Source organism: Microtus oregoni, unplaced genomic scaffold (genome assembly GCF_018167655.1).
Source record: "Microtus oregoni isolate MIOR12 unplaced genomic scaffold, Mior012 000031F_ref0000149, whole genome shotgun sequence".
NCBI classification, from domain to species: Eukaryota; Metazoa; Chordata; class Mammalia; order Rodentia; family Cricetidae; genus Microtus; species Microtus oregoni.
In genome coordinates, this window is record NW_024543090.1 from 27,832,609 (window position 1) to 27,856,723 (window position 24,115).

General features: G+C 48.2%; 1 protein-coding gene across 2 annotated transcripts; it reads right to left on the reverse strand.

Moving 5' to 3' along the window:
- Positions 1-208: 208 nt before the first annotated feature.
- Positions 209-22,397, reverse strand: Hdc (histidine decarboxylase). 2 transcript variants are annotated; one of them, XM_041679180.1, is made up of 12 exons: positions 22,280-22,397; positions 20,163-20,335; positions 16,473-16,586; positions 15,480-15,602; positions 14,380-14,514; positions 14,003-14,146; positions 12,856-12,922; positions 11,671-11,833; positions 11,495-11,585; positions 5,295-5,393; positions 1,102-1,203; positions 209-961 (listed from the first exon to the last, which is right to left on the reverse strand). In XM_041679180.1, the coding sequence occupies exons 1-12, from the start codon at positions 22,308-22,310 to the stop codon at positions 209-211; spliced, it is 1,995 nt and encodes a 664-aa protein (XP_041535114.1). In that variant the 5' UTR covers positions 22,311-22,397. The 2 variants fall into 2 exon arrangements, with proteins under 2 accessions (XP_041535114.1, XP_041535115.1); XM_041679181.1 differs by lacking the exon at positions 5,295-5,393.
- Positions 22,398-24,115: the final 1,718 nt, after the last annotated feature.

Genomic DNA, 24,115 nt, shown 5'->3' on the forward strand with positions numbered 1-24,115 from the left:
GGCTGCTGCAAGGCTCTGACGCATTTGAGCTCAACCCCCCCCCCCCAGTTACCGTCCATTGTGAGTCACGAACCCCCCATGAGGCTATGATCAAAATTGCAGATTTGCTCCCCGCAAGACGCACACACACATAAGCACACAAGTTGCACATGATTTTGAGGGGTTCGCGAGCTCCCTGAAGCACATCCTTGCATTCTGATGGAAACCTCTACACCAGGGCCTGCAGAGGGCAGCAGGGCAGTTGGAGGGCACACTGAGAACTGCATTCCGGGAAGCTGGGGACACTGTAGAACTTGATCAGCTTTTTGAAGGCGCTTTTCTTCATCACCATCATCTCTTCTGGAAATCTCGAGAAGATTCTGGCCCGGAAGGAGCCCCCATTCTTCACTGGACCATCCGTGGGTAGTGACTTCTGGGCACTTGCTGGCACGCTGTTGCAGCTGAGGGATCGCACTGTCTTCTTCCTGTTCTGTACCGACAAGTAACTGAACAGAAAGGACGACAGCTTGTGCTTGGTGGCATCTGGGGCCTCTTCCGAGAAGCAGTCATCTGGTGGATCCAGCAGGGTTTCGAGATCGCAGGCACCTTCCCTTCTCCTCGGACTGGCCCCCAGCTGCTGGGGCTGCTTGATGATCTTCCGGGCCTGAGCTGGGTCATCTCCTCCCTCGTTGACAGAATCCAGGGACAGCCCACTGGTCAGGTCCCAGGAGCCTCTGGTCGGCAGCGGTGGGATGAGGTTCTTGGCCCGAGGGCTCGGCTGGGAAGTGCAGTGCTGGCTCAGGACAAGGGTAGCAGCCTCTCGGATGAGGTTCCAATCTCTCAGAATGTCCTCCTTGGTGGTAAACTGCGATGTCACGGTGAAGCGGATGATCAGTTTGTCCTGGACAGTGGCTGGGATAAGGAAGAGCTGGCCACCTTTGACTATTTCCTTTAACACGCTTTCTGTGAGACAATTGGGACCCTATGTGAAGACCAAGAAGAAAGGAGTGTACATCATGCCACTTGTAAAAGCCCACCATTTATTGGTCTAAAGAGACTCAATTCCCACTCAACTCTGAAACGGAAGATCCCTTCTCAGGGAGCCATGGACGAGCATATTACCTTCAGACGGAAAACCACCAAACCAAGGTGCCTCTTAGCAGGGATTTCAAAGAAAGGGTCGTTTCTGACCAGAGATTCAAAGTATTTAGCCATTTCTGTACCCTGGAATTGTAAACATTAAAAAAAAAATGGTTAATGGGCAAAAACCAAACTGCATCTCCTTTGATCCTGTTCAACAGTTTAGACCGGTGGCCCAGATGAATCCTGAAGCCTGTGTGGCCTCTGCCTGCCTGTCTTCCCCATGTGGCCTCGCGCCTGTTCAAGCTGGGAAGAAGTCTCTATGTTTCGCTTCCTGCCCCATCACAGCCACTCAGACACCTTGGGTCTCCAAGTCCTCTTTCAGCTCAGTCCCAGAACTCGAAAGTCAGCCTCCTATTCCAGTTTCTCAGCTTCTCCGCTGGCCACAGGAGCCAGCAAGGGCCCAACTCAGTGCCCAAAGGAAGGCACAGCAGGCTGTGTAGGCTCAGTCATAGCCCTGCCTCAAAAGGCTCAACTGGACCAGGCATGGTGGCACACGCCTTTAATCCCAGCATGCGGCAGGCAGAGGCAGGCAGATCTCTGTGAGTTCGAGGCCAGCCTGGTCTACAGAGCAAGTTCCAGAACAGCCAGGGCTACACAGAGAAACCCTGTCTGAAGACCCCTCCCACACACACAGGGTTATCAACTGACTTCCCGTTGCTCACCATGCTCTCACACTCCAGAGCTTAACGCCCTCCCATCCCTTTTTACTGGCACTTCGCGGGGAGTTTATAGTTTATATACCATCACCACCCACACCATGGGAGAAAGCTTGTATCTAGTTAGCAGGTACAGAGGTTCTTCTTGAGATGGTGAAATGTTCTGCCAATAGCAGTACTCATTTGATATCGAGTATAGGTAATATCATACCATTGTTTTATATGTTGTGCATATTTATCACCAAAAATTAAATCATGTTGATTTTTTTACAAAGTTTATATGATTTTTTAAATTTTTCCTGTGTTTTTTTCTTGAGTTTTACTTTTACATAGAACTTTTGAATTGAGAAGAACTGGGCTATGGCTCAACTGGCAATCTGCTAGCCCAAATACAAAATCCTGTGTTCAATCGACCATTAAATAAAGACTTATGGAGGTTGTGGCAGGAGGATCTGAAGGTCAAGGTTTCCAGAAACGGTGTTACAGGTCTTTAATCCCAACACTCAGAAGGCTAAGGTGGGCAGATCTGTGTGTGCCCAAAGCCACTCCGGTCTACATTGTGAGACCTGTCTTATGGGGTAGAGGCGAGCCTAGAGATCCCAGTCTAAGACCACCTGGGTTACTTCTCTTTCACGTGGTCTCTACTAAGTGATTTTTAGGCTGGACCTCCCACCTGATGTTGTGTTTCAGACGACAAGAGCTTTAGTTGTCCTTGACCGTAAGGAGACAGTGCTATTTGAACCAACCTCTCTCTCTCTCTGTCTCTGTGTGTGTGTGTGTGTGTGTGTGTGTGTGTGTGTCCAAGCCCTCACCACTGTCCTATGAACTTTTTTTCTTTTCTTTCTCGTGAGAAAGTCTCTCACGTATCCCAGACTGGCTCAAACTCATTGTGTAGCTGAGGATGACCTTGAACCACCAGGTGACCCTTCTACCTCCACCTCCCAGGTGTACACCACCGGGAGAGACGTAGGCAGTCCTGGGGGTCAGACAATGGGCTTTGAGCACGGGGAGCAAACAGCACACCAATGAAGCTGCATTCCCACTTGCTCGCTAAGAACAACTGACCTGAAGTCACAGGTCCTGGCCCAGGAAAGCACACTGACTGCTCCCTGACTCGTCTATGTGCTCATGCGAGGACAGCAGCACTGCCAACCTGCGTGGGCACACCACTCACCAGGGAGCCACGACCGCCATAGGCCGACGTGGAACCACTCCTTTTTGAAATGAGATTTTCGGGAAAACATCCAGCTGCCCCCATGAGTTCACATATTGTCATTGTGTTACAGTGACAGGAAAGACCACATGGCTGTTTCCAAAGGTTTTCCAGTCACCTACAGGTGACAGGAAATGGATAATGATAACTCATGGTCATTAAAAAAATATATACCATACCCAGTCGTGGTGAGACCCAGTGGGTAAGTGCTGAAGAGGACTGCAAGTCTGGGCTACACCCTTAAAAAGAAAATGAAAAGCTAGAAGTAGAGGAATACTTGTCAGGCCCTATGCTAAAACCTGTGTGCTGTGCATGTTGTCTCGTTTAACCTTTGAGAATGGTATTACCACATCATTTTGTAGGTCCAAGAAAGCAAATGCAGAAAGATTACTCTGCCCAGGGTCAACAAAGGGTAAAGCCAAAATGCAAATCTCTAAAGCCCCACTCTATAGCCCAGAGATGGCTTTATAGAAGCCGGCTTCTAAAAGCTTCAAGAGCTCAGCACAGTTAAGGGAAGACAGAACTATAAAGAAAACAGGGCTTTTGTAACTGGGAAGGTTGCAATAAAGTCCCAGGACTTTTGCTCTTGAGCAAGGTAATTCCTTGCCGTCTCTGAGTCTCCCCTGATCACCATCTCAAGACTCCAGAAGAGTGGGTGGTACAGGCTCTCTAGTGCTATGTAAGCGATAATTTAATCACAAGCAACTCCAAGAGATGAGTTAGCTTATGCCGAACAGCTGCATTTTAGCTCGGTCCTCACCATCCCAGGGCTTCGCTCCAGGTCCTTCAAATGTGCTTGACCAGGTGTCCCTGGGGATGCCACAGAGGCAGAAGATGGGGAGTGCTCAGGGACACTTCTGGGGAAGTAGAACTTGACACCATTTGGAAAGCAGAAGGGCAGGGTGGGGCGCAGCTGTAGGCTGGGTTGGGAGTTTGGATTTGTCTATGAAATGCCCGAGCTAAGGTGCAGGCTACTGATAGGAATAAAGCAGACCCAGGGCGTGGTCTGATGTGGTCAAACAGTAGGGAGGTGATGGGAATCCAAGGGCGAGCCAAAGGCTAGAGAAGCTAGAGAAGGTTGACCAGTAGAATATCCAAGCCCAAGCTGCAGACAAAAGAAATTCCCATCACTGGGGCTGGAGAGATGGCTCAGTGGTTAAGAGCATTGCCTGCTCTTCCAAAGGTCCTGAGTTCAATTCCCAGCAACCACATGGTGGCTCAGAACCATCTGTAATGAGGTCTGGTGCCCTCTTCTGACCTGCAGGCATACATACCAGATAGAATATTGTATACATAATAAATAAACAAATATTAAAAAAAAAGAAAGAAATTCCCATGGCCTCCATCATCTCCCCTCCTACCCACCACCCTCCCATCTCCATCCCCACCCACGACCATCATCAGGAGGAGGTGGTAACTGCTCATTGGCAGTCCAGGTACCACCGTCACCATTACACTTTTCTCCATTACACTTTCTTGTTCATTGGGGAAATAAGGAATTTCCCGAGGAAAAAGGTGAAAAGGCAAAGATACATCGAGTGACTGAAGAAAAAGATCGTGTCTTTGAGTTAACCCGGGGGGTTGAGAAACACTTCTGGCCTGAGGTCTCAGCCGAGTGTCTTTGCCATGAAGAACACCAGTGCCCAAGTCACTTAACTGAGTCTCTTGGCTACACAATAATTGTGTAGTTAGTAAAAAGAACTGGGAAAAAATGTACCAGCAGGCCTTCAGTGAAATCTGCTAGCACCAGGCAGGAGAGGGGCCGTAGGGACTTGGTAGGGACTCTGCAGGTGGGGAAAGCTGGCTTTCAGACGTCCCTGTAATCGTGACCATAATTTTCAACCGGCTGTGACAATCAGAGTATCTGCCCCAACGCCTTAACTAGAAAAAAAAAGTTATGACCCTACTTTGACCTACACACTCCGTTTGACCAACTTTCCCCTTCTCTTTGTGCAAACTAGGCTTTTGAGCCTGCACTCCTCGGTTCCCAAAGACAGCAACAGGAAAGGTGAGATACTGGGGGGGGGGGGGGACACCTCTAAAGGAAGCTGTGCTCGTGTTGACGGCTTCGAAAATAAGAAACGCGAGCTACAAAGTACAACAATCCACTGGGATTACACAGGCTCGGCGCTCCTCTAAATAACCAATCATCAAATCCCAGAAGCCCCTCTACAGGCCCTACCTACCACCTGAGCCAGACACCAAGGATCCCCTGGGCAGATTTGTAAAACCGGGACAAGTCTTCCTTCCCATGAACTCGCAAAGCAGCATGGGTTCGGTCCCACAGCCCTCACACAACATACGTGTCTGACATGCGCTTGAAGATTCTTCACCCCGAAGGACCGAATCACGAACCAGAGCTTAATGGAGCGAAAGCGCCGACTCAGGGGAATCTGCCAGTGCTAGAAACAAGAAACACAGAGCTCATGGTTAGCAGCAAGGTGTCCAGTCCCTTGGGTGCCCTTAGCATTATGTGTTGCCTGCCCAGCCCTCCTGGGACCAGTGGTGTCGCCATGACTCCCAAAGCTGTCGCTAAGGAGCAGACCAAGACAAGTTATCCCGGTGGTACTCCACGGAGTGGGAAAACGGGAACAAAGTCTGTGACCTGGAACCGAAGGTGACGCCTCATTTCGACTGCAGCTTTAAGTATTTCATTCCAGCCTAGAAGAAACTCGAGGCAAGCAGAAATGAAAGGTCTGTGTCTGAACATGAACAGTGCGGTAAAGAACAGTCAGTAAGAGCTCAGATGCTAGGGCCTGAGAGGCCTGGGCTTCCCTCCTGCCTGCCCCTTATACTGTGTGACTTTGGCGGGGCTGCCTCGCGGTGTGTAGAACAAAAGGCACTTCCCAGGAAATGGCACAGGAATAATGGGTGCAAAAACTCAGAGGAAGCCAGGCGGTGGTGTCACACGCCTTTAATCCCAGCGCTGGGGAGGCAGAGGCAGGTGGATCTCTGGGAGTTCGAGGCCAGCCTGGGTTACAAGAGCTAGTTCTGGGACAGGTACCATACAGAGAAACCCTGTCTCGAAAAAACAAAAAAAAAAAAAAAAACTCAGAGGAAACTGTCCAGTTAGTGTGGGCTGTTGAGATGATGAACATATTACATCTGTGTCTGTCCGGCACCGAGATGGTCCTCACTTAACCTCACTGCCACCTCCTGGCATTTGCAGTGAGCTTCTGGTAGCTCCAGACACACAACCCAAGCATTCAGACTGCAAACGTGTGTGGACCTCTTGCCTTGGGCTGAAATCAGTTTTTCTCTGATACCAAATTAAACAGAGCTTAAAGTTCAGAGTTGCAGTTACCAAACAGCTGAAAATTCCTGATCTAATGTCTCAGATCTGAAATGGCGTTGGCATTCTCATGAGCAAGATGGCTTCTCCCAGGCTCTACTGCAAATGTCAGAGAGCCTCCACTACGATTTCTGCTCCCTAAAACATATTCATCCTGTTGAACATTCGCCTGCCTCTCTCCAGGGCTTCACTGATACTCATCTTCCTGGTCCACACTGGTTTCCCAGGTCGGAACCAGCGGGGATATTACCCCCATATCAAAGACACTATGTCCTTCCAGAAAGCACTAGATGCCCAGGCGTGGTGACTCACACCTTTAATCCCAGCACTGGAGAGGCAGAGGCAGGCAGATCATTGTGAATCTGAGACCAGCCTAATCTACATATCAAGTTCCAGACAGCCAGGGCTATACAGAGAGAACATTTCAAAAGAAAGAGAGACAGAAAGAGAGAGAGAGATAAAGAGAGAAAGGGAAAAAACAGAGAAAGAGAGGAAGGAAGGGAAGGTAGGGAGGGAGAAAGAGAGAGACAGAGAAAGAGGGAGGGAGGGAGGGAGGGAGAGAGAGAGAGAGGAGGAGGAGGAGGAGGAGGAGGAGGAGGAGGAGGAGGAGGACTGGGAGAAAGAGAAACCTTTGACTTGTCTGGTGGAAGGCCAGCTCAAGGACTTCTGTCAGCCAGCAGAGGGCACCAAAGCCTTAGGAAAGGACAAAATTCTTGCCACGTACAATCTGCCCTATCTTCGTCCTAAGGACATTCAGTAGAATAGCGAGTGGGTGCTTAAAGTGCCGGTTTCTAGATTATTCTGAACTAACCACCTTGTTTGACCAGAAAATTACTAGGGAGAGACAGGGAGCATTTCAGCTGAGGTCTCCTCATGATGTTCGTTCCTGTTCTTAATACTCTGCCAAAACCAAACTATATGGACTGTCTTAGCCAATTTCAGCCAGGTTGGGGAAGTTTATACTCATAGAGACTGGCTTGGATCTTCCTTAACTGGAGATGTCTCCTAACATCCTCTGTGTTTCCTCAAGGCATTATGGGTCTTCCTGCTGCTGCTGGTGCTCTCTGCCATTGGAAAGGTCAGAAGTTCGGGGAAGCTTCACTGACGGCAGAGACAGCAGCCCTGATTCCAGATGGTTCCAGAGGCTCCCTACCCCAAATTAAACACCTGAAGCACTGTAATGCATCTAGGTCCTCTCAGAACTGGACTTGGCTTCTACTCAAGACTGTAGCCCCTTGGATGCGAAGAAGCTTGGCGCAGCTCTAAGAGTCTGAGAACTATGGCAGAGAGAGCAATCTCGTGGCTCTAGAGAAGTTTCCTCATATGCTTGAAAAATGAATCCGTTTGATTCCGCAGTGATGCCATGATGGAAGTTTCCTGCAGCAGCCAAGAGGAAGGCATCCCAGAGATTCAGCTATTTCTAAGAAAGTATTATTAGTGGCCTTCAGACCACACTGGGACTTAACAAAGTCATGAGCACCTTCCCATGTACTTTAAGATACACTCGGGCTGCTAGACTCACAAAAATAACAGCAGACCTTCAAGAACTCGCCAGGGACCCTGTGGGTAGAGTGCCTGTGTAATGTATGTGAGGTCCTGGTTTGGTCCCAGCACTGCAAAGACTGGGCATGATGGCGTAGCCCTGGGATCCCAGCATTTGGGAGGTGGAGTCAAGACGAAAAGTTTCCAGTTCAACTAAACTCCTAGAATCGTAGGCACCATCTCACAGGCAGGACTGACTGGCCGTTGTAGCATTTAATTGCTTTTTTTAATTTTTATTTTTTGAATACTCACCAGAAAGGGTAAAAGAGGCCACCTATCTTTATTCTCCTGTAGAAGGTCTCCCTCCCACACTGTAAGCTCACTGTCTGCAACCCCAAAGCTTTCCTAAACTTCAGGGAAATAAATGTCTTCACCAAAGAATCATCAGCATAAGTGATGATGGCGCCTCTACTACAGAGCTAAATAAAAGGAAAGGGCACCTGGGCTGTCTAAGGAGAAAAACCAACCAGCTCTTCACCAGGGTGGCCAGGCTTTGCTCACAGTGTACCACTGTATTAATTCATTCCGTTCTCACAGCAAGCTCAGAAGGCAGAACTGCTCCTGTCCACATTCACACAGAGAGAAACCTAGACAGAATGTAAGCCATTTGTCCAGGGTCACGCAGGCCAGCCAGAGGAGAAGCATGCTTCAAGCACAGGCAGTGTAGCCATAGCGCTTGTGTGTTTGGCCAAGTTGCAATAGCAAACCCTGCAGCTTATTTCTGATTTCCACAGTGGTTGCACAAGATTGCATTCCCACCAGCAATGGATGAGGGTACCCCTTCCTCCACAGCCTCTCCAGCAAAGGCTATCATTGGAGTTTTTTATTTTAGCCATTCTAACAGGTGTAAGATGATATCTCAAAGTTGTTTTGATTTGCATTTCCCTGATCGCTAAGGAGGTTGAGCATGACCTTAAGTGTCTTTTGGCCATTTGAACTTCTTCTGTTGAGAATTCTCTGTTCAGTTCAGTGCCCCATTTTTTAATTGGGTTAATTAGCATTTTAAAGTCTAGTTTCCTGAGATCTCTATATATTTTGGAGATCAGACCTTTGTCTGTTGCGGAGTTGGTGAAGATCTTCTCCCAGTCAGTAGGTTGCCTTTTTGTCTTAGTGACAGTGTCCTTTGCTTTACAGAAGCTTCTCAGTTTTAGTAGGGATCAACCTACCCGTGGACCCAGCAATACCACTCCTGGGAATATACCCAAGAGATGCCCTATCATATGACAAGAGCATTTGTTCAACTATGTTCATAGCAGTATTATTTGTAATAGCCAGAACCTGGAAACAACCTAGATACCCTTCAATGGAAGAATGGATGAAGAAAGTGTGGAATATATACACATTAGAGTACTACGCTGCAGTAAAAAACAATGACTTCTCGAATTTTGCATGCAAATGGATGGAAATAGAAAACACTATCCTGAGTGAGGTAACCTAGACCCAAAAAGATGAACATGGGATGTACTCACTCACAATTGATTTCTAGCCATAAATAAGGGTCACAGAGTCTACAATTGGTGAACCTAAAGAAGCTAAGTAAGAAGGTGAACCCAAGGAAAAACATATAGTTATCCTCTTGGCTATGGGAAGTAGACAAAATTGCCGGGGAGGAAATTGGGATCTTGGGGGTGGGGTGGGATGGGGCAAGGGGAGATGGTGAGAGAAAAGGGAGAAGGGGAGGATGGGGGGAACTTGGGGAAAAAGGATGATTGGGATAAAGGAAGGTTGGATAGGGGAGCACCGAAGCACAATTCTTAGTTAAGGGAGCCACCTTAGGGTTGGCAAGAGACTTGAACCTAGAGTGGCTCCCAGGAGCCCAAGGCAATGTCCCCAGTTAGTTCCTTGGGCAGCTGAGGATAGGGAACCTGAAATGACCCTATCCTATAGCAATATTGACGAATATCTTGCATATCACCATAGAACCTTCATCTGGTGATGGATGGAGATAGAGACAGAGACCCACACTGGAGCACTGAACTAAGCTCCCAAGGTCCCAATGAGGAGCAGGAGGGAGAACATGAGCAAAGAAGTCGGGACCACGAGGGGTGCACCCACCCACTGAGACAGTGGAGCTGATCTATTGGGAGCTGGACTGTGGCTGAAAAAGCATGGGATAAAACCGGACTCTCTGAACATGGCGAACAATGAGGGCTGATGAGAAGCCAAGGACAATGGCACGAGGTTTTGATCCTACTTAATGTGCTGGCTTTGTGGGAGCCTAGCCAGTTTGGATGTTCACCTTCCTAGATGTGGACGGAGGGGGGAGGACCTAGGACTTACCACAGGGCAGGGAACCCTGACTGCTCTTTGGACTGGAGAGGGAGGAGGAGAGGAGTGGGGGGAGGGGGAGAAGGGTGGGAGGACGGGGAGAATGGTGGGAGGAGGGGGAGGGAAATGGGAGGCTGAGAGGAGGTGGAAACTTGTTTTTTTTCCTCTTCTCAATTAAAAAAAAGAAGAAGAAGAAGAAGAAGAAGAAGAAGAAGAAGAAGAAGAAGAAGAAGAAGACCTTTCTGGAGTTGTATGCATGCTAATGATTGAGCATCTGCCACTCAGACGCTGTGCTAAGTGACTGATGTGTATGTTCCCATGAAAGCCTCCACAAACCCCTGTGAAGTCGGTGCCATGTTCTCGAGGCTCAAGGACTTTCGATGGTTTCCCAAATGATTACTAATGCACAGAATTCCATGCCAAGCACATGTGTTCTTTCAAACCTTTCACTAGCCGTGTGATACACAGAATGTTTATTTACATCCCAGTCCTGCCTAAAATGAGGGGCTCATTTTCAAACTGAAGAGTAAATCCTAAGACGTGGTATGTGCTGAAAGCCCAAGTCTGAAAGAGTCAAGATGCTGTCAGCCTGGAGGCCGGAGAAGGCCTTCTCCCTACAGGGCTCCTGCATGGCCTGTGTCGAGGATGGTGACACGCATCGCTCCAGCGTGTTTGATTTAGCAAGAAGACTCTTTCCCACCCCAGGAAATGCTCCACACTCTCCTATATAATAAGCAAATACAAACAAACAAAAAACAGCCAAAGATGGTAAGAGGAGCTTGCTGCGGAACAATCCTTTCGTACACTGTGAAGATATGTTGCTCTCGTTGGTTTAATAATGAGCTAACTGGCCAATAGCTAGGCGGAAAGAAGTTAGGCGGGAGAGTCAGACTGAGAGAACACTGGACAGAAGGGTGGGGTCACCAGCCAGATGCAGAGGAAAGAAGATGTGCAGAAGTTGAGGTAATAAGCCATACGCCATGTGGCAGATTGTAAATTAAATAACTGTGGGTTGATTTAAGCTGTAAGAGCTAGTTAGTAACAACCCTAAGCTATTGTACTAGCTGAGCATTTATAATTAATAATAAGTCTCTGTGTGGTTATTTGGGAGCTAGCTGGTGGGACAGAAACTTCCACCAACAGAGGCTGATCTACCTGTGGTAGAGAGAAAACCTCTGGGAGGAAAACAAGTCAAAAAGATTAAGGAATTGTCATTTTTCTAGAAGTTTGGTTTGGGGACTTTGTTTTTGCTTTGTTTTCTGTGTTCACGTGCACAACTTGGAAACTATGTGATGAACTCATAGTTTGCTGCCTCTGAAGGGAGCAGCCATGCAAACCCCCAAGAGTCAGTTAATAACTCCCATCAGAGAAGCCACAGGCTGCCGGTTCCTGGAAACTCACCATGAAGTCTGTGGTTGCCCCAGAGTTGGCATGTCTGAGGTAGACGGGGTTCACACTGAAGGTCTGCTGCAGCTTGTACTTGTCCTTCACCCTGTGGGTTTCCAAGCTGATATTAGAGGTGGCTGAGGTCTTTTTAAGGAAGCAAGGCATTTCCACGTGCTCAGAGGGCGACTCACCAGAACCCAGTGCAGTCAAAGTGTACCATCATCCACTTAGAAGGATTAAAGGTGAACGAGTCGGCGTACTCGATGCCCGTCAGGAATCCCCGGAGCTCAGGGCACAGAAAGGCTGTCCCAGCATAAGCAGCATCGACATGGAGCCACAGCCCCTCACTGGCACCTGAGAAAGCAAATGCCATCTGCTAGGTGGTGGGGTGGGTGGTGCGGTAAAAGAGTTACTACCAGCCAACCAAAGGCATTGTTCACCTAGCCAACACCATGGCAGACTGCAAAAGAGAAGACCCGGAAAAGGATGATGTACCCTGCTAAAGGAGTCAGCAAGGGTCATGGAGATGAGATGACCCCGCATTGGTACAAGGGGGTAGAGTTGAAGCAGGCATTGCTGCCTCCTTATTTCTATATAGATTTTATGTTTTAAATAGAGCCTGCTTTGAATAGATTTCAGCGTTACAAGTGAGAGAAGGAGAACACTTGAGACTTTTCCACAGTTTGGATGCTCCGTGTCCCCTTAAGACTCATGTGCTAAAAGCTTGTTCCCCAGGTGGCTATATGGGGGGGGGGGGGGCTTTAAGAGGTGGAGCCTATCGGGAGGTCACTGGGTGTAGTTTGGGGAGGTGGTGAGATGCTCGCCTCTCCCCTCTGCTTCTCTGATGTGTGCTGATTGGTTTTGCTTCAACATACACTGACATTTGGTGAGTCACTCTGAGCCCAATGGTGACAGGGCCAACTGATTGAGTACTGAAAGTCTCCAAAACTTTGAGCCAAAATAAACCCTTTCTCCTCATAATTTCATTATTTGAAATTTTATTATATTTATTATTGTTTTTTAATTTTATCATTTTTATTTTGTTAATTTATTTTATATAAAATTACAGTTTTATATAATATAACATTTAAATATTATTTCATGTAATTTTCTTATTTGTCACAGCAATGGAGAGTTGACAAATGCTTCCTCGGACATGAGGCAAATACAGCATTTCTAGCTTTCTCTCACCACTAAGAAAAAGCCCAGTGACCTTGACCTGCCAGGGAGTGACTCTCATGACCTTTGGTGATTTCCTTCATCACCAAATCAACCAATAAGAATAATTCAGTGGGCCTGGTTTCCGTGAAGCTCGTTCTAGCAAATATTTCAACCGTTATCCCTTATCTTCTTAGCCAGTGAGGACAGATACTTACAGATGGGGCCCAGTTCTGACAGCCTGTCAAACGCACAGACCCCAGTGGTCCCTAATGTTGCACAGACCTAGAGAGAGATAAAGGGGCACATGACACATCGAGCCTGATCCAAGATTTCCTTCCTGACATCATCGGCCATCTGCAGCACACCCACACCCAGCACGGGCATATTTCATGCTCTATTTTATCATAGTTTGCAGGAAGACATCTACTTTACCCAGTAACCTATTCCACAAGCATGCACATCTAAAATGAAAGTTTCATCAGGTGTGGTGGTGCACACCTTTAATCCCAGCCCTCATGAGAGGCAGAGTCAGAGAGGTCTCTATGAGTTCAAGGCTAGCCTGGTCAAGATAGTGAGACCCTGTCTCAAAAAAACAAAGATGAAAGTTTCACAAAACAATATATGCTCTAGGTGCACAAATGCAACTGGATATTTTCCATTTCTTTTTAGCACTGGCTACAACCCATAAACTGTATTTTATAACACATCATGAAATAACTCCTCAAGCTAGGTGTTGTGGTGCATGCCTTTAGTCCCAGCACTTGGGAGACAGAGGCTAGCCTGCTGTGGATAATGCTCTTGTTCACTGTAAAGATTTGTCATTCATATTGTTTTAATAAGACGCTGAGATTGGCCAGTAGCCAGGCAGGAAGTATAGGTGGGGCAGCCAGACTAGGAGAATTCTGGAGAGAGGAGAAGCAGAGTCAGTCACCAGCCAGATGCAGAGGAAGTAAGATAAGAATGCCTTACTGATAAAAGGTACCAAGCCAAATGGCTAAACATAGACAAGAATTTTGGGTGAATTTAAGTCCTAAGAGCTAGTTAGTAATAGGTCTGAGCAATTGGCCAGTTTATAATTAATATAAGCCTCTGCGTGCTTATTTGGGACAGAATGACTGCGGGACAGAAATTTCCATTTACACCAGCCTTGTCTACAAAGGTTCTGGGATAGCCAGGGCTGCACAGAGAAACCCTATCAAAAAAAAAAAAAAGGAAGGACACCTCATAATTTATAAAACACTAAACGTAAGGGTTTTTCTGCTTCTGTTGGCAGCAGATTACTTACCAGGATTCGGTCAAAATCTCTGGCTTACTGGCATCTACATTCTAGCACACTGTTCTTAAAGATACATCCTGACTTACAAAGACGGGCACCAAGCCCTGCTGCTTGTCTTCCTCAATGGCTCTCTGAAGAGCTTCTCCTCGGAGTGAAAAGTTGTCATCCACAGGCAGAAATCTCATCTTCACAAGGGAAATCAAGCCAGCCTTCTCCACTGAGGAGTGAGCCTGCGTGGGTCACAGAAAACAGTCCACAAAAGGGCTGCCGTGAGATCAGCATGACTAGAATCAGCATGACTAGATCAGCATGACTAGCGGAAGACCAAGACTGAAGGAATTGAATGTCCACATTTAAAATTGGCATTCCTTATGGTTTTTGGAGTCAATCCCCAGGTCAACCCTCACCGAAACCCAGAATTCACAGGCATAGATAACAATCGCACAGGTACCAGGCAACTTACCTGGTCAGAGGCGTAGGCAACCAGTCGAGCGTTCAGAGTGGATTCATCAGCATCGGGCTCAGAGTTTTGCATTTCTAGGATTTTGTTCTTCCTTGCTGCCAGCAGGGCAATCAAAGTGGACTCGCTGACAGTGCTCTGCAGTGGAGAGGGTTACCAATCCCATCAGCTTCTCTGTGTCCTGTTCCCCAAGTCTGGTCTCTTGTAGGGTGTGTGTGTGTGTGTGTGTGTGTGTGTGTGTGTGTGTGTGTGCGCGCGATCACTATTAGTAAGGAAGTGGAGTGCTCCTCCCCAAAGGGTCTCTGTCCTCCCCAACTCCCATACCTGGTCTGCATTCTGAAAGTAAGTCCACACCCTAATACCAACACCTTTCAGAGTAGCTACAGAAACAAGAAAAATACTGTTCCGGAAACAAGCAAGAGAATGTCCCATTTCTTGTGGATAGGTTTTCTCACCATGTAAAAATCACAGAAAAGAAAAAACACACTTGGGACCAGGAGTACATCTCAGTAGTAGAGGCCATATATAGCCTACACTCGGCCCTGTATTTGATCCCCAGCACAAAGAGGAGAGGAAGAGGGAAAGACAGAGAGAGAGAGAGAGAGAGAGAGAGAGAGAGAGAAGACGGAATAAGAGAGGAGAGGAGATCTCTGCTTTTTCCAGAATGAAAATGGAGTTTGATTCCAAAAGGACAGAGAGAGCCCTGGCTGGTGCCAGGGCTGGTGATTTGGGTCGGGTTTTGTTTTCAGTGGTTCTTGGCAACGTGGCCCTCTGGAAGCTCATTTCTGTCTACCAAATGAAGAGCAGCCACATTAAAGGGATTGCCCCTTAAGATAGACAAGGTTGGCTGAAATTTTTCTCCAGACATGATTTGTGGGGGCCCTGTGATAATCAGACACTGAATTAATCTATGAGGCGATGTGCTGGAGACAGTGGTGCTCAGCGACTGTGGCAGAGGTGCAAGCTACACGGTGGTGCGGGATATGACGCCGCCGGTAGTGGCGATGGGGTGACTTTAAGGAACGGGGAATTGTGGGGAAGGATTCGTCTTTACTTCCCGTGCCCGGCCCCAGTGTGAGAAAGAAAGCTGTCATCACAGGCACCTGCAAGACACCTCCTCCCCGGCTGCTGGGATGGTGGTGAAGGAAGTGCTCAGGGAGCCCCAGCATCTTCGCCAGCCAGTCCATGACGCCCATCTCCAGCTCTGTGCAGGCTGGACTGGAAGCCTGAAAAACGGAAATGACCCAGGGTACCGAGATGCCCCCACCAGCCCCATTTGAAATGCCAGCCTCTCGGCCTCAATACCCAAGGGAACTTATGTAGAGGCCCGGTGTGCACACATCGGCCCCACCCATCCTATCCTTCCTCGTCAAAAAAGGGCTTTGGATCCACGCTGCCCTCAATGAGATCAGGGCTCTACGAAGAAACAATCCGGGAATGACTGACTGGTTTGAATCCATCTCTCCAAGCCTCTAAGACACCCAGCTGATATTTTAAAACCCAAGGGAATATTTTTACTAAGAAATTACTGTGTTCTTTCCCAAGATAACAGCCCTAGTTGGGCTCTCCCCAACCTCCGGGGCACTACGAAAGTTCAAGCCTAAGAGATAAGAATGTTCCAAGCGGCTTCTGGCAGCACGCAGGGCTGCACAAAGCTTAAGGAAGTCCTGCAGCATAATCTCTGACTCTTCAGAGACCAGAGTGCAGGGGAAGTTGTGACTCAAGAGGCGTCAAAGTGCCCTGCTAAGGTCACAAACTGTAGAAGTGACCAAATATCAATTCAAATCTCATCAGAGTCTGAATAAACTCTGTGAATTTAGCAAGATAAATGGCTTAAACCTCAATTTCCTCATCTATAAAATAGGGCCGGTACTCCTGATTCTATAGGATTAGATGAGATGATTTATATAAAGCTTAAGTTTAAGAAAATACAGTCATTGTAATAGTTAATGTTTTTATTTTCAATTAATAACCCATTACTAATGTTTGTTTAGACGTGCCCACCCTTTCAGAGATAAAGAACAGAATACATCTGTCCTGGGATGCCACCCCTACTATGTCCCCAGGTATCAGTAGTCACAGCCATTTTTACTCACCCACGTGAATCCTAAGCAGTTAATGGCATCGGCCAGCATATCTCCTAGCAGGGACGGCCAAGAGGTAAGGGCGGGATAGTAGGCGTGCATATGGGGGCTCTGCCAGTGTACCACCTAGAGACAGAGCACACACACACCACAGTCACAGCTGGCACCAGATGGCACTCCCGGAAAGCTCTCTCCTCTAGACAACCTCTCTGGAAAGGAAAAGCAACTCTTAAAATGGGAAGATGCTTTTCAGAGAGATGAGAAACACAGTCCATAAAAAGGAGTGCTCATCATCGTTCTTTCTCTCCAAGTATCCCGGACTGAGCTAGCTCATCAGAAGAGGGCCTTTGTACACACGGGAAAGAAACTCTAAGAAATGAAGGTTGCTGCAGTAACTGGGGATGTGGGACTCTCACATTAGCCCCACACTGATTCCCTGCCAGAAAATAAAAGGAAGCAGAAACCGGAAGGTCGGAAGAGCAAACAGCAGTCTCCTCGCAGATCTTCTATTGTGTGTGGACCAGTAAGGTCTCTGGGAAGGGAGCTCCTGCTGGGAGTCAGTCAGATTTGTTCTAAACTGTCCTGGGCTTCCCTGTGTGGAGAGGTAAGGACGGGAAAGAGAGACTAGCCAGGGAGTATGGGAGGTAACGCTAGGCTAACACTGAGCCCACAGTGAGAGATATAAGAAGGGGCTGAACAACTGCGGAGAGCCCCTCCTATAGTGGACACACACTCGGTGGCTCACACTCAGCAACATTCACCTGGCTGTCCTGCTTCCTCCTGCGTTTGTCTCTGAGTGAGGCTGTGTCGCCTGGCTTCTCATAAAGACATGGCCCTCCAAAACCTGCTGATCTTTAGAAAACCACCATGTATTTCTTCATGAGTCCTTCCTCAGCTCCTAGGGCCCACTTTGATCCCTGAGCCGGAACACTCAGCATGAATGTGCTACTACTAACAACTCACAGGAGAGCACCTTGGTGCACCGTTCTGTTTTGGTGAACAAATCCTTGCAACCTTTCTAGTGCACACTGTAGTCCAAGGGTGCGGGATCCATGGCTACTCTTTTGTTTTGTTTTATTTGTTTGTTTTTGTTTTTCGAGACAGGGTTTCTCTGTAGCTTTGGAGCCTGTCTTGGAACTAGCTCTTGTAGACCAGGCTGGCCTTGAACTCACAGAGATCCGCCTGCCTCTGCCTCCCAAGTGCTGGGATTAAAGGCGTGCGCCACCCCCACCCCCACCGCACTCCTGCTCCTTGGCTACTCTTTCCCTCACTTAGCTCCTTGCTAATGCCCTGTGAAGTCTAGGAACTTAAGCTCCAAATCCCCGTGTTTTCCTCAGTTAACTTTGAGATCCATTTTTAGTTTTTCTTAAAGGTCATCTCAAAATATGTGTATATCTCTCATCTTTATAAAGCCAGGAACCTATCCTGTACCTCCCCATCATGAAATGATTCCTAGGACAGTTGGGCAGAGGCACGTGAACAAGAAACCAGCCAATTGTAAGGTGGTAATATAAACGGGGAACTAACTACTGCAGGTAACAGAGACACCACACAGCCTGACCGCTACTCTCTCTTCAATCCTCAACAAGCGGGAGACTAGCAGGTGGTTCCGATAGCCTCTGCTTCCCCGGGCTCTATCGTATTTGTCAATTCTCACCGCATCCCCATGAGGTCCCGCCTCATTCCTGTGCTATTGATGTGAAATGGAACTGGCAGAGAGAGGAAGCATCCCTCAGACCCAAACATCATCCAGGCCCCAAGGTTGCAGAATCTACCCAGACACCCAAACAGAACGGTACCCGGCCTTCCCTCAATGGGTTTCTGTCAGTCTCTAATATTCTTTCTTTTTAATTTTTATATTATGTTTCTCTCTCTCTCTCTCTCTCCCCCCCTCCCCCCCCCCCGTGTGTGTGTGTGTGTGTGTGTGTGTGTGTGTGTGTGTGTGTGTGTGTGTGCCTGTGTGCCCGTGCAGGTCTGAGGGAGGCACGTCTTTCCTTCCACCATGTGGGTCCCAGGGTTTGAATGGCCTCAGGCTTGCTAGCAAGATCCTTTCCCCACGAAGTTTGCCTGCTTGCTCTTCTGCTCTCACCTTCTTGCCAAGATTGGAATTAAAACAAAATGAAACTTTTTCTTCTCAGTGTCTAAGAAATGGCAGGAAGGAAGAACCATGCAGTTTTCAATGAAGCGCAAAGGGCCAGCTACTTCCGGGCTGACTCTTAGGGGGCTAGCACCGCCTGGAAGATGAAATGGAAGATTGCGCCCTCGTTCTCACTGTGCTTAGAGACCTCACTTGGAACAGAGAGAAGGGTTCCATCCCCCGGTACTATCAAGATGCAGTTATCAGTTCTTGTAAAATTATCAGATGAGATAAGCCCGAAGTGACCTTATCAAAGCGGACAGACCTCCAGAAATAAGCCTCCTTGGCCACGCCCCCGGAAACTGTTGCGCCTCCTCGCCTCCTCAGCAGCGCTAACAGTCGCTCTGAGAATCAGTCCTAATGACAGTTAGTCCCTGGGTGACAGCAGCCCAGAATGAAATGGGTGAGATAATCTTATCGAGGAACTAGGCCTTTAGGGAAAAACTTGCCCTTTGTGGAGTTTGAGAGTTTTCTCATCCCGACTTCTAGATGCATCTGTCACATCTAAGACTTGGGAAACTCATGGGCGCAAACCTCAAGTCGACACTGGGAGGAGTTTTTAGACACACACAGGTCAGCACCGGAATGTTCTAAGCAGAGAGACTCAGGGGGCACTGGGTTTATGGAATGAGTGTTGTCGGGTCGGGTCCATTTTAGGGGTCTAGTCACATGGCATGGAGGTGTCGGAGTATGGGGAGAAAGCAAAGGGTTAGTTGACTAATGCTGAAATCCTGGATCTGCCTCACAGGATCTTAGGCAAAATAAACTCAGAGCCTCATTTTCCTTATTTGTCAAATGGGTGACTAGGAGGACTAAATGAAACAGCTCATCACGGGCTAGTGTAGGGCAGGGGAAGGAACTGGGGTGATATTAGTAGGGGCATTTCTGGTGACTAGGGATGCCCTCATAGCCCAGGGCAGTGAGTTCCAACTCAAGCCTCATGCATCAGTCAGCTTCCCTCTATTTGGTCCCTACCCAAGCCACCATCACCAAAGGCTGCTCCCTCCGTTATCATGGGGCATATTAGTAATTCCAGAACAGCTCTTTGCTGTCCCTAAGAAGCAGCTCAATCACCAGACCTCCCTGCTGGGAACCATAGAGGAAGGAGGCGCTGATGGGGCTCGCAGCTTGCCTTCCAAGCCAGCAGCTAGGGTGCTCCTGGGGACTGGCATTCTCTGTTTGGCTCCATCCATTTGGTAGGATTTCAGAGGTTGGATAGGCGGTTCCTGGCCCTGTCTATTAGGATGTAGGCACTGTCCCTGGCCTCTGCTCTCCTTCCTTGCTCCACGGTTGTCCCTTTTCTTCACACCAGTCTTTTTGTCCCCATCCACCTCATGAGCTGTGTGGCTCCTCAGTCAGCACTGTAGGTCAGCACTGGCATGAGAACCTCACCTCCAGGCAAAGCCATGGCCTCCCATTCTCAGAAGATGGGCCGTGACATCGGGTGACAAGAAAATGATGCCTGTGTTGTCCTGCCACACTGACTCAAGTGGAAGTTTCCTAGGATACCGCCCATCCCTGCCATACCCTGAGATTTAGAATCTGCAGTAGTTGCTGTATCTCACCCCAGGCATGATGATTCGTTCAATGTCCCCAAAGATGCTGTCCCAGCTGTCGGGTTCCTCGGGAGCACTCCCAGGTAGCTGGGCTCGCAGGTACCCAGGCTGCACGTTTGGAGCCACCTGCCTCTCCCGCACGGTGCTCAGGTACTGGCAGATATAATCCACCATCTCTTTCCCTGGACAGGAGCAGAGGAACCAAGTCACTTTTCCTTGGGCTATGCATACCTGTCCCTCTTGGACCCCAATCAAAAGACTTGGTTAAATTAGATGGATTCTCGGGCCGGGTAGATATGATTCCCCAACAGGACAAGGAGGGGGGTGGTATGAATGGCTGATGCAGAGATCCTGTGAGAAAACAGATGAGCAAATGGGGAAAGTCTGCAAAACACAGAACTTCAGCAGCAGAGTGAAACAGTTCTTCTCTTTCCCCTTCCTTGCTCTTATGGACTACTCTCCCCTTGTTTTCTTCCCAGAAACAGAATAGCTATTAATTCGTTACCTTAAAGGCTCACACAGAGACTCAGTAGCTCTTTGAACCACAAACTGATTACACATTCTCTCTCTCTCTCTCTCTCTCTCTCTCTCTCTCTCTCTCTCTCTCTCTCACACACACACACACACACACCTGTACTGTGCTCTCTGTCAGCACGGATGGAAGCTTCAAGGCTCAACTCTAATAAAAGGAGAAAACATCTTGCTAGATTCATTAAATCAACACTCCCATCTTTTTTAACTTGGCAACATCTTTTGAGTGTGAATGAAGCTGTAAGTTTACACACACACACACTAATGTCACATACACTTTCTGAGGTGCATGGAATATGTCTAAAGCACAAGCAGGAGCCCAGAAAAGCTTGTGAACTAACCTGGAGCCCAAAGATGTGTGGCTCCCAACACCCTGATGCTGTTCCTCGGGACTTGTAACACACCTTTCATGTTCAAATAAACATACCGAATGATTGAAGACTAGATAAGAAGAATTTCTTACGGGAAGTTATTCTTCCTTCCCTTTCATTTCTTCAGGGGTCTCACTCTTCAGAGGCACTCTCTCACAATCACTCCCATCCCGCCACCCTTGTGTTGTGCATCTCCTGGCAACAACCGGAAACCCTCCCTAAGCACCCTCCTCTCCTTCCTGCAAAGGAGAGAAGGAGCAGAGAAGACAAGGAGCCTGGCTTCCTCTCTACATCAGCTTATGCGAAGTTCCCGCACACAGAACCAGGCCTACACAAAACGGAGGGTTCAGGGCACTTGACTCCCTCAGCCCTCCGCAGCCTTGGGCACCCAGCAGTGGTGCCCAGCAGACGAAAGGGAGCTGCCACTACTCAGGGCAGGATAAGGACCCTCGCTCTCAGCTAAGGGCACCGTTGAAAGGCATTGAGACACTTTAACACACAATGCCTGCCAAGGCTGATAGCCACTTATCGCTAGGGGAGAAGAGAGGAAAGGGTAGATTCAAAACAGGAGATTACCTTACAGCCAGGAAATTTTAGGCAATCTGCCCCGGTAGTGGAGATGAGACTGTTAGAAAATTATAAAGACACTCAAAATTCTCTTTTGTCACATAGGCATTTAAAAGAACCTTTACGCTAATGTGTACTAAATGGAAGAAGCAGGACCAAAGTCATCATAGTCACAAGTGGCTTTGAGAGACGTGTCCTCCTAAAAATTCTCTTTAAGTAACTACCCGTTTCCCCTCTGCAAAACAGGGTAACCATTTGGTTTTGCTTTTTCACGGAAGCCCATATACAGGTGGGCACTTGGAGAATACTTAGGGAGTGAACACTAAGAGAACTAACTACTTCACATAGAGAAATGAATATTAATTGTGCTAATAAATATTTGGGACATTGTTGTTTCTATTTTATTGAATGGATCACAAATGCAAATAGTCTATTTTGTGGGCAGGTAGAGAGGGGACAAAATGCAAGACACAGGCAGCGTACATGTGGGACAGAGAATGAGGGAACCGCTTAGACCTCTAATCCACATCCTGTTCAGGAGAAACTGAAGGAGTGCTGAAGACAGCTCTCCCAGGGCAATTCTAACAGTCACCTGCTCCCAGCAGCAGTTTCCACAGCCTTGCCTTAGGGAAGATCCACAGGGTCCCCATCACTCACCTCTAGCTCGGTATTCATGGGGTTCCATCATCTCCCTTGGCTTGCTCCTCCTGGAAGACGGACCGAGAAGACTGTGGAAGGCAGCTAGCAGCCCGGCTTCTTATCCACTACTCTTCCCTGCTGTGGACTCCCTGGCAGCCAGCACACTTCTTATTTAAAGAGTTCTCCATTCCTCTCCTTTAGCCCCGCCCCCTACAGTCCCTTCCTGCAGGCTCAATTTCAGCCTCTCTTCTCCTGATCCTTCTTGATTAGAACTTTGGTCAACAGATCCAGAGGGAACTGTTTTTTAGACCAATCAGGGCACCGACCAACCCACGCCCACAAGCAACTCCAGGTAGATAAACAAAAAGAGTCCTCCATCTTTTCTGTCCCTGCGGTCAGAAACTAGAGGCCCCTGCCTCCGACAAAGATTGGAGTTCGGGAATCAGAACAAGGCGTTCACAAGAAGTGGCACAGATAACTAGGTTGCTCCTCCTCTGGCTTCTCTATGAGGTGAGGGACACGAGCAGGCTGAGTTCAGGAGGGGTCAGCAACAGGCAGGAGTTAGCAATGGACACAAAGGGTTATTTTTTCCATTACTACATAGTACTTGTTCTGGCTTTGTCTGGGCTACAATTTAACCTAACATAAGACAGGCAAACGGTAGAAAACCCTGCTTAATGACTGAGTCAGGAAGTCCTTCGGCTGACGGAAGCTTCCACAGCAAGCAGAGCTGCAGAACAGAGAAGGGACTGGATACAGCAGAGTGCAGGACAGGCTCATTCCCAAAGGGGAAGAAACACTGTCCTACGTCAGATGAAAATCTTCCTGGTGATGGCAGTGGTCTGGAGCCCTCCTCTTCCTGAGGCAAGCAGTTTTTCTGACAGAGGCTTCTTTCTGAATGTCTTCTACGAAAGGACAGCTTTTGAGAGCGACCCCTATGCCTATGGCTTCTCAGACTAGCACACAGGAAGTCCATGGGCGGGGAGGGGGGACAGCAAATTCCCTTCTCCTGAAATCATATTCTGGGGGGGGGGGTGAGTTTGTCCTGAATCCCAACAGTGCCATAAAATATCAAAAATCCTGGGAGGTTTTTTTGTTCCTTATATTGAGTTCCTTAGAGGCTCTGACCTGAGGATGTTTGAACCCAAGAGTTTAAGCCCAACCTGAGCAAAAGGAGTCTCTGTCTAAAACATCATCTGTATCTATGACAACAGAATTCCTGCTCAGAGGGAAGAGTAGAAAGAGCTGGAGGTTAAGCAAGGGGTGAGACCCAGTGCAGATCATCTACCCAGCACGCACATGACCCCGAGTTTGATCCCCAGCCCTCACCTTCCCCCTCTTGAAAAAAAAGTACCTCTGGAAGAAGAGATTGGAAGACTTCAGAGTGGCTGAGCACACGGGGCTCCCCGAAGGATAGCACCCAGAGATGGCAGCTCCACACCCCGTGTGCCGCTCTTTCCCTGGCTGTAGAAAGCACCCTGCATCATAGCCTTGTGATCAACGAGAAGTGTGTTTGCTATAGTTCTATGAGCCATCCTGGAAGAATATAAGTCTAAGAAGGACGTGGGAATCCTGTCTATAGCATGTAGTTCGCAAACACAAGTAGCAAAGTCCTTCCTGGCAACCTGTGTCTGAGGTCGGAGCAGACTCGTGAGGCTGAGTCCTCACACTCCAGGACCTGACAATACAGTGCAATACAGTGTCATAACTGGGATGGAATTGGAAGTTATGTAGTTGGTGTCTGCAAGGGATCCATTGGTATACAGGGAAAATGTCACACGTAAGAAAGGAAAAGGGGCAGTTGCTTTGCCAACAAGAAGTTGAAAAAGGGAACTAGGGAACTGGCTCAGCCAT

What these genes read in the sequence shown, in the direction of transcription:
- Hdc (XM_041679180.1), bottom strand. Translation starts at nt 22,310, where the DNA reads ATGATGGAACCCCATGAATACCGAGCTAGAG. An exon ending in ACTGCTTAGGATTCACGTGG is followed by an intron (nt 15,603 to 16,472) that starts GTGAGTAAAAAT and finishes TCCGTTTTTCAG; the next exon opens with GCTTCCAGTCCAGCCTGCAC. An exon ending in AGGGCTTGGTGCCCGTCTTT is followed by an intron (nt 12,923 to 14,002) that starts GTAAGTCAGGAT and finishes ATCTCTCTCTAG; the next exon opens with GTCTGTGCAACATTAGGGAC.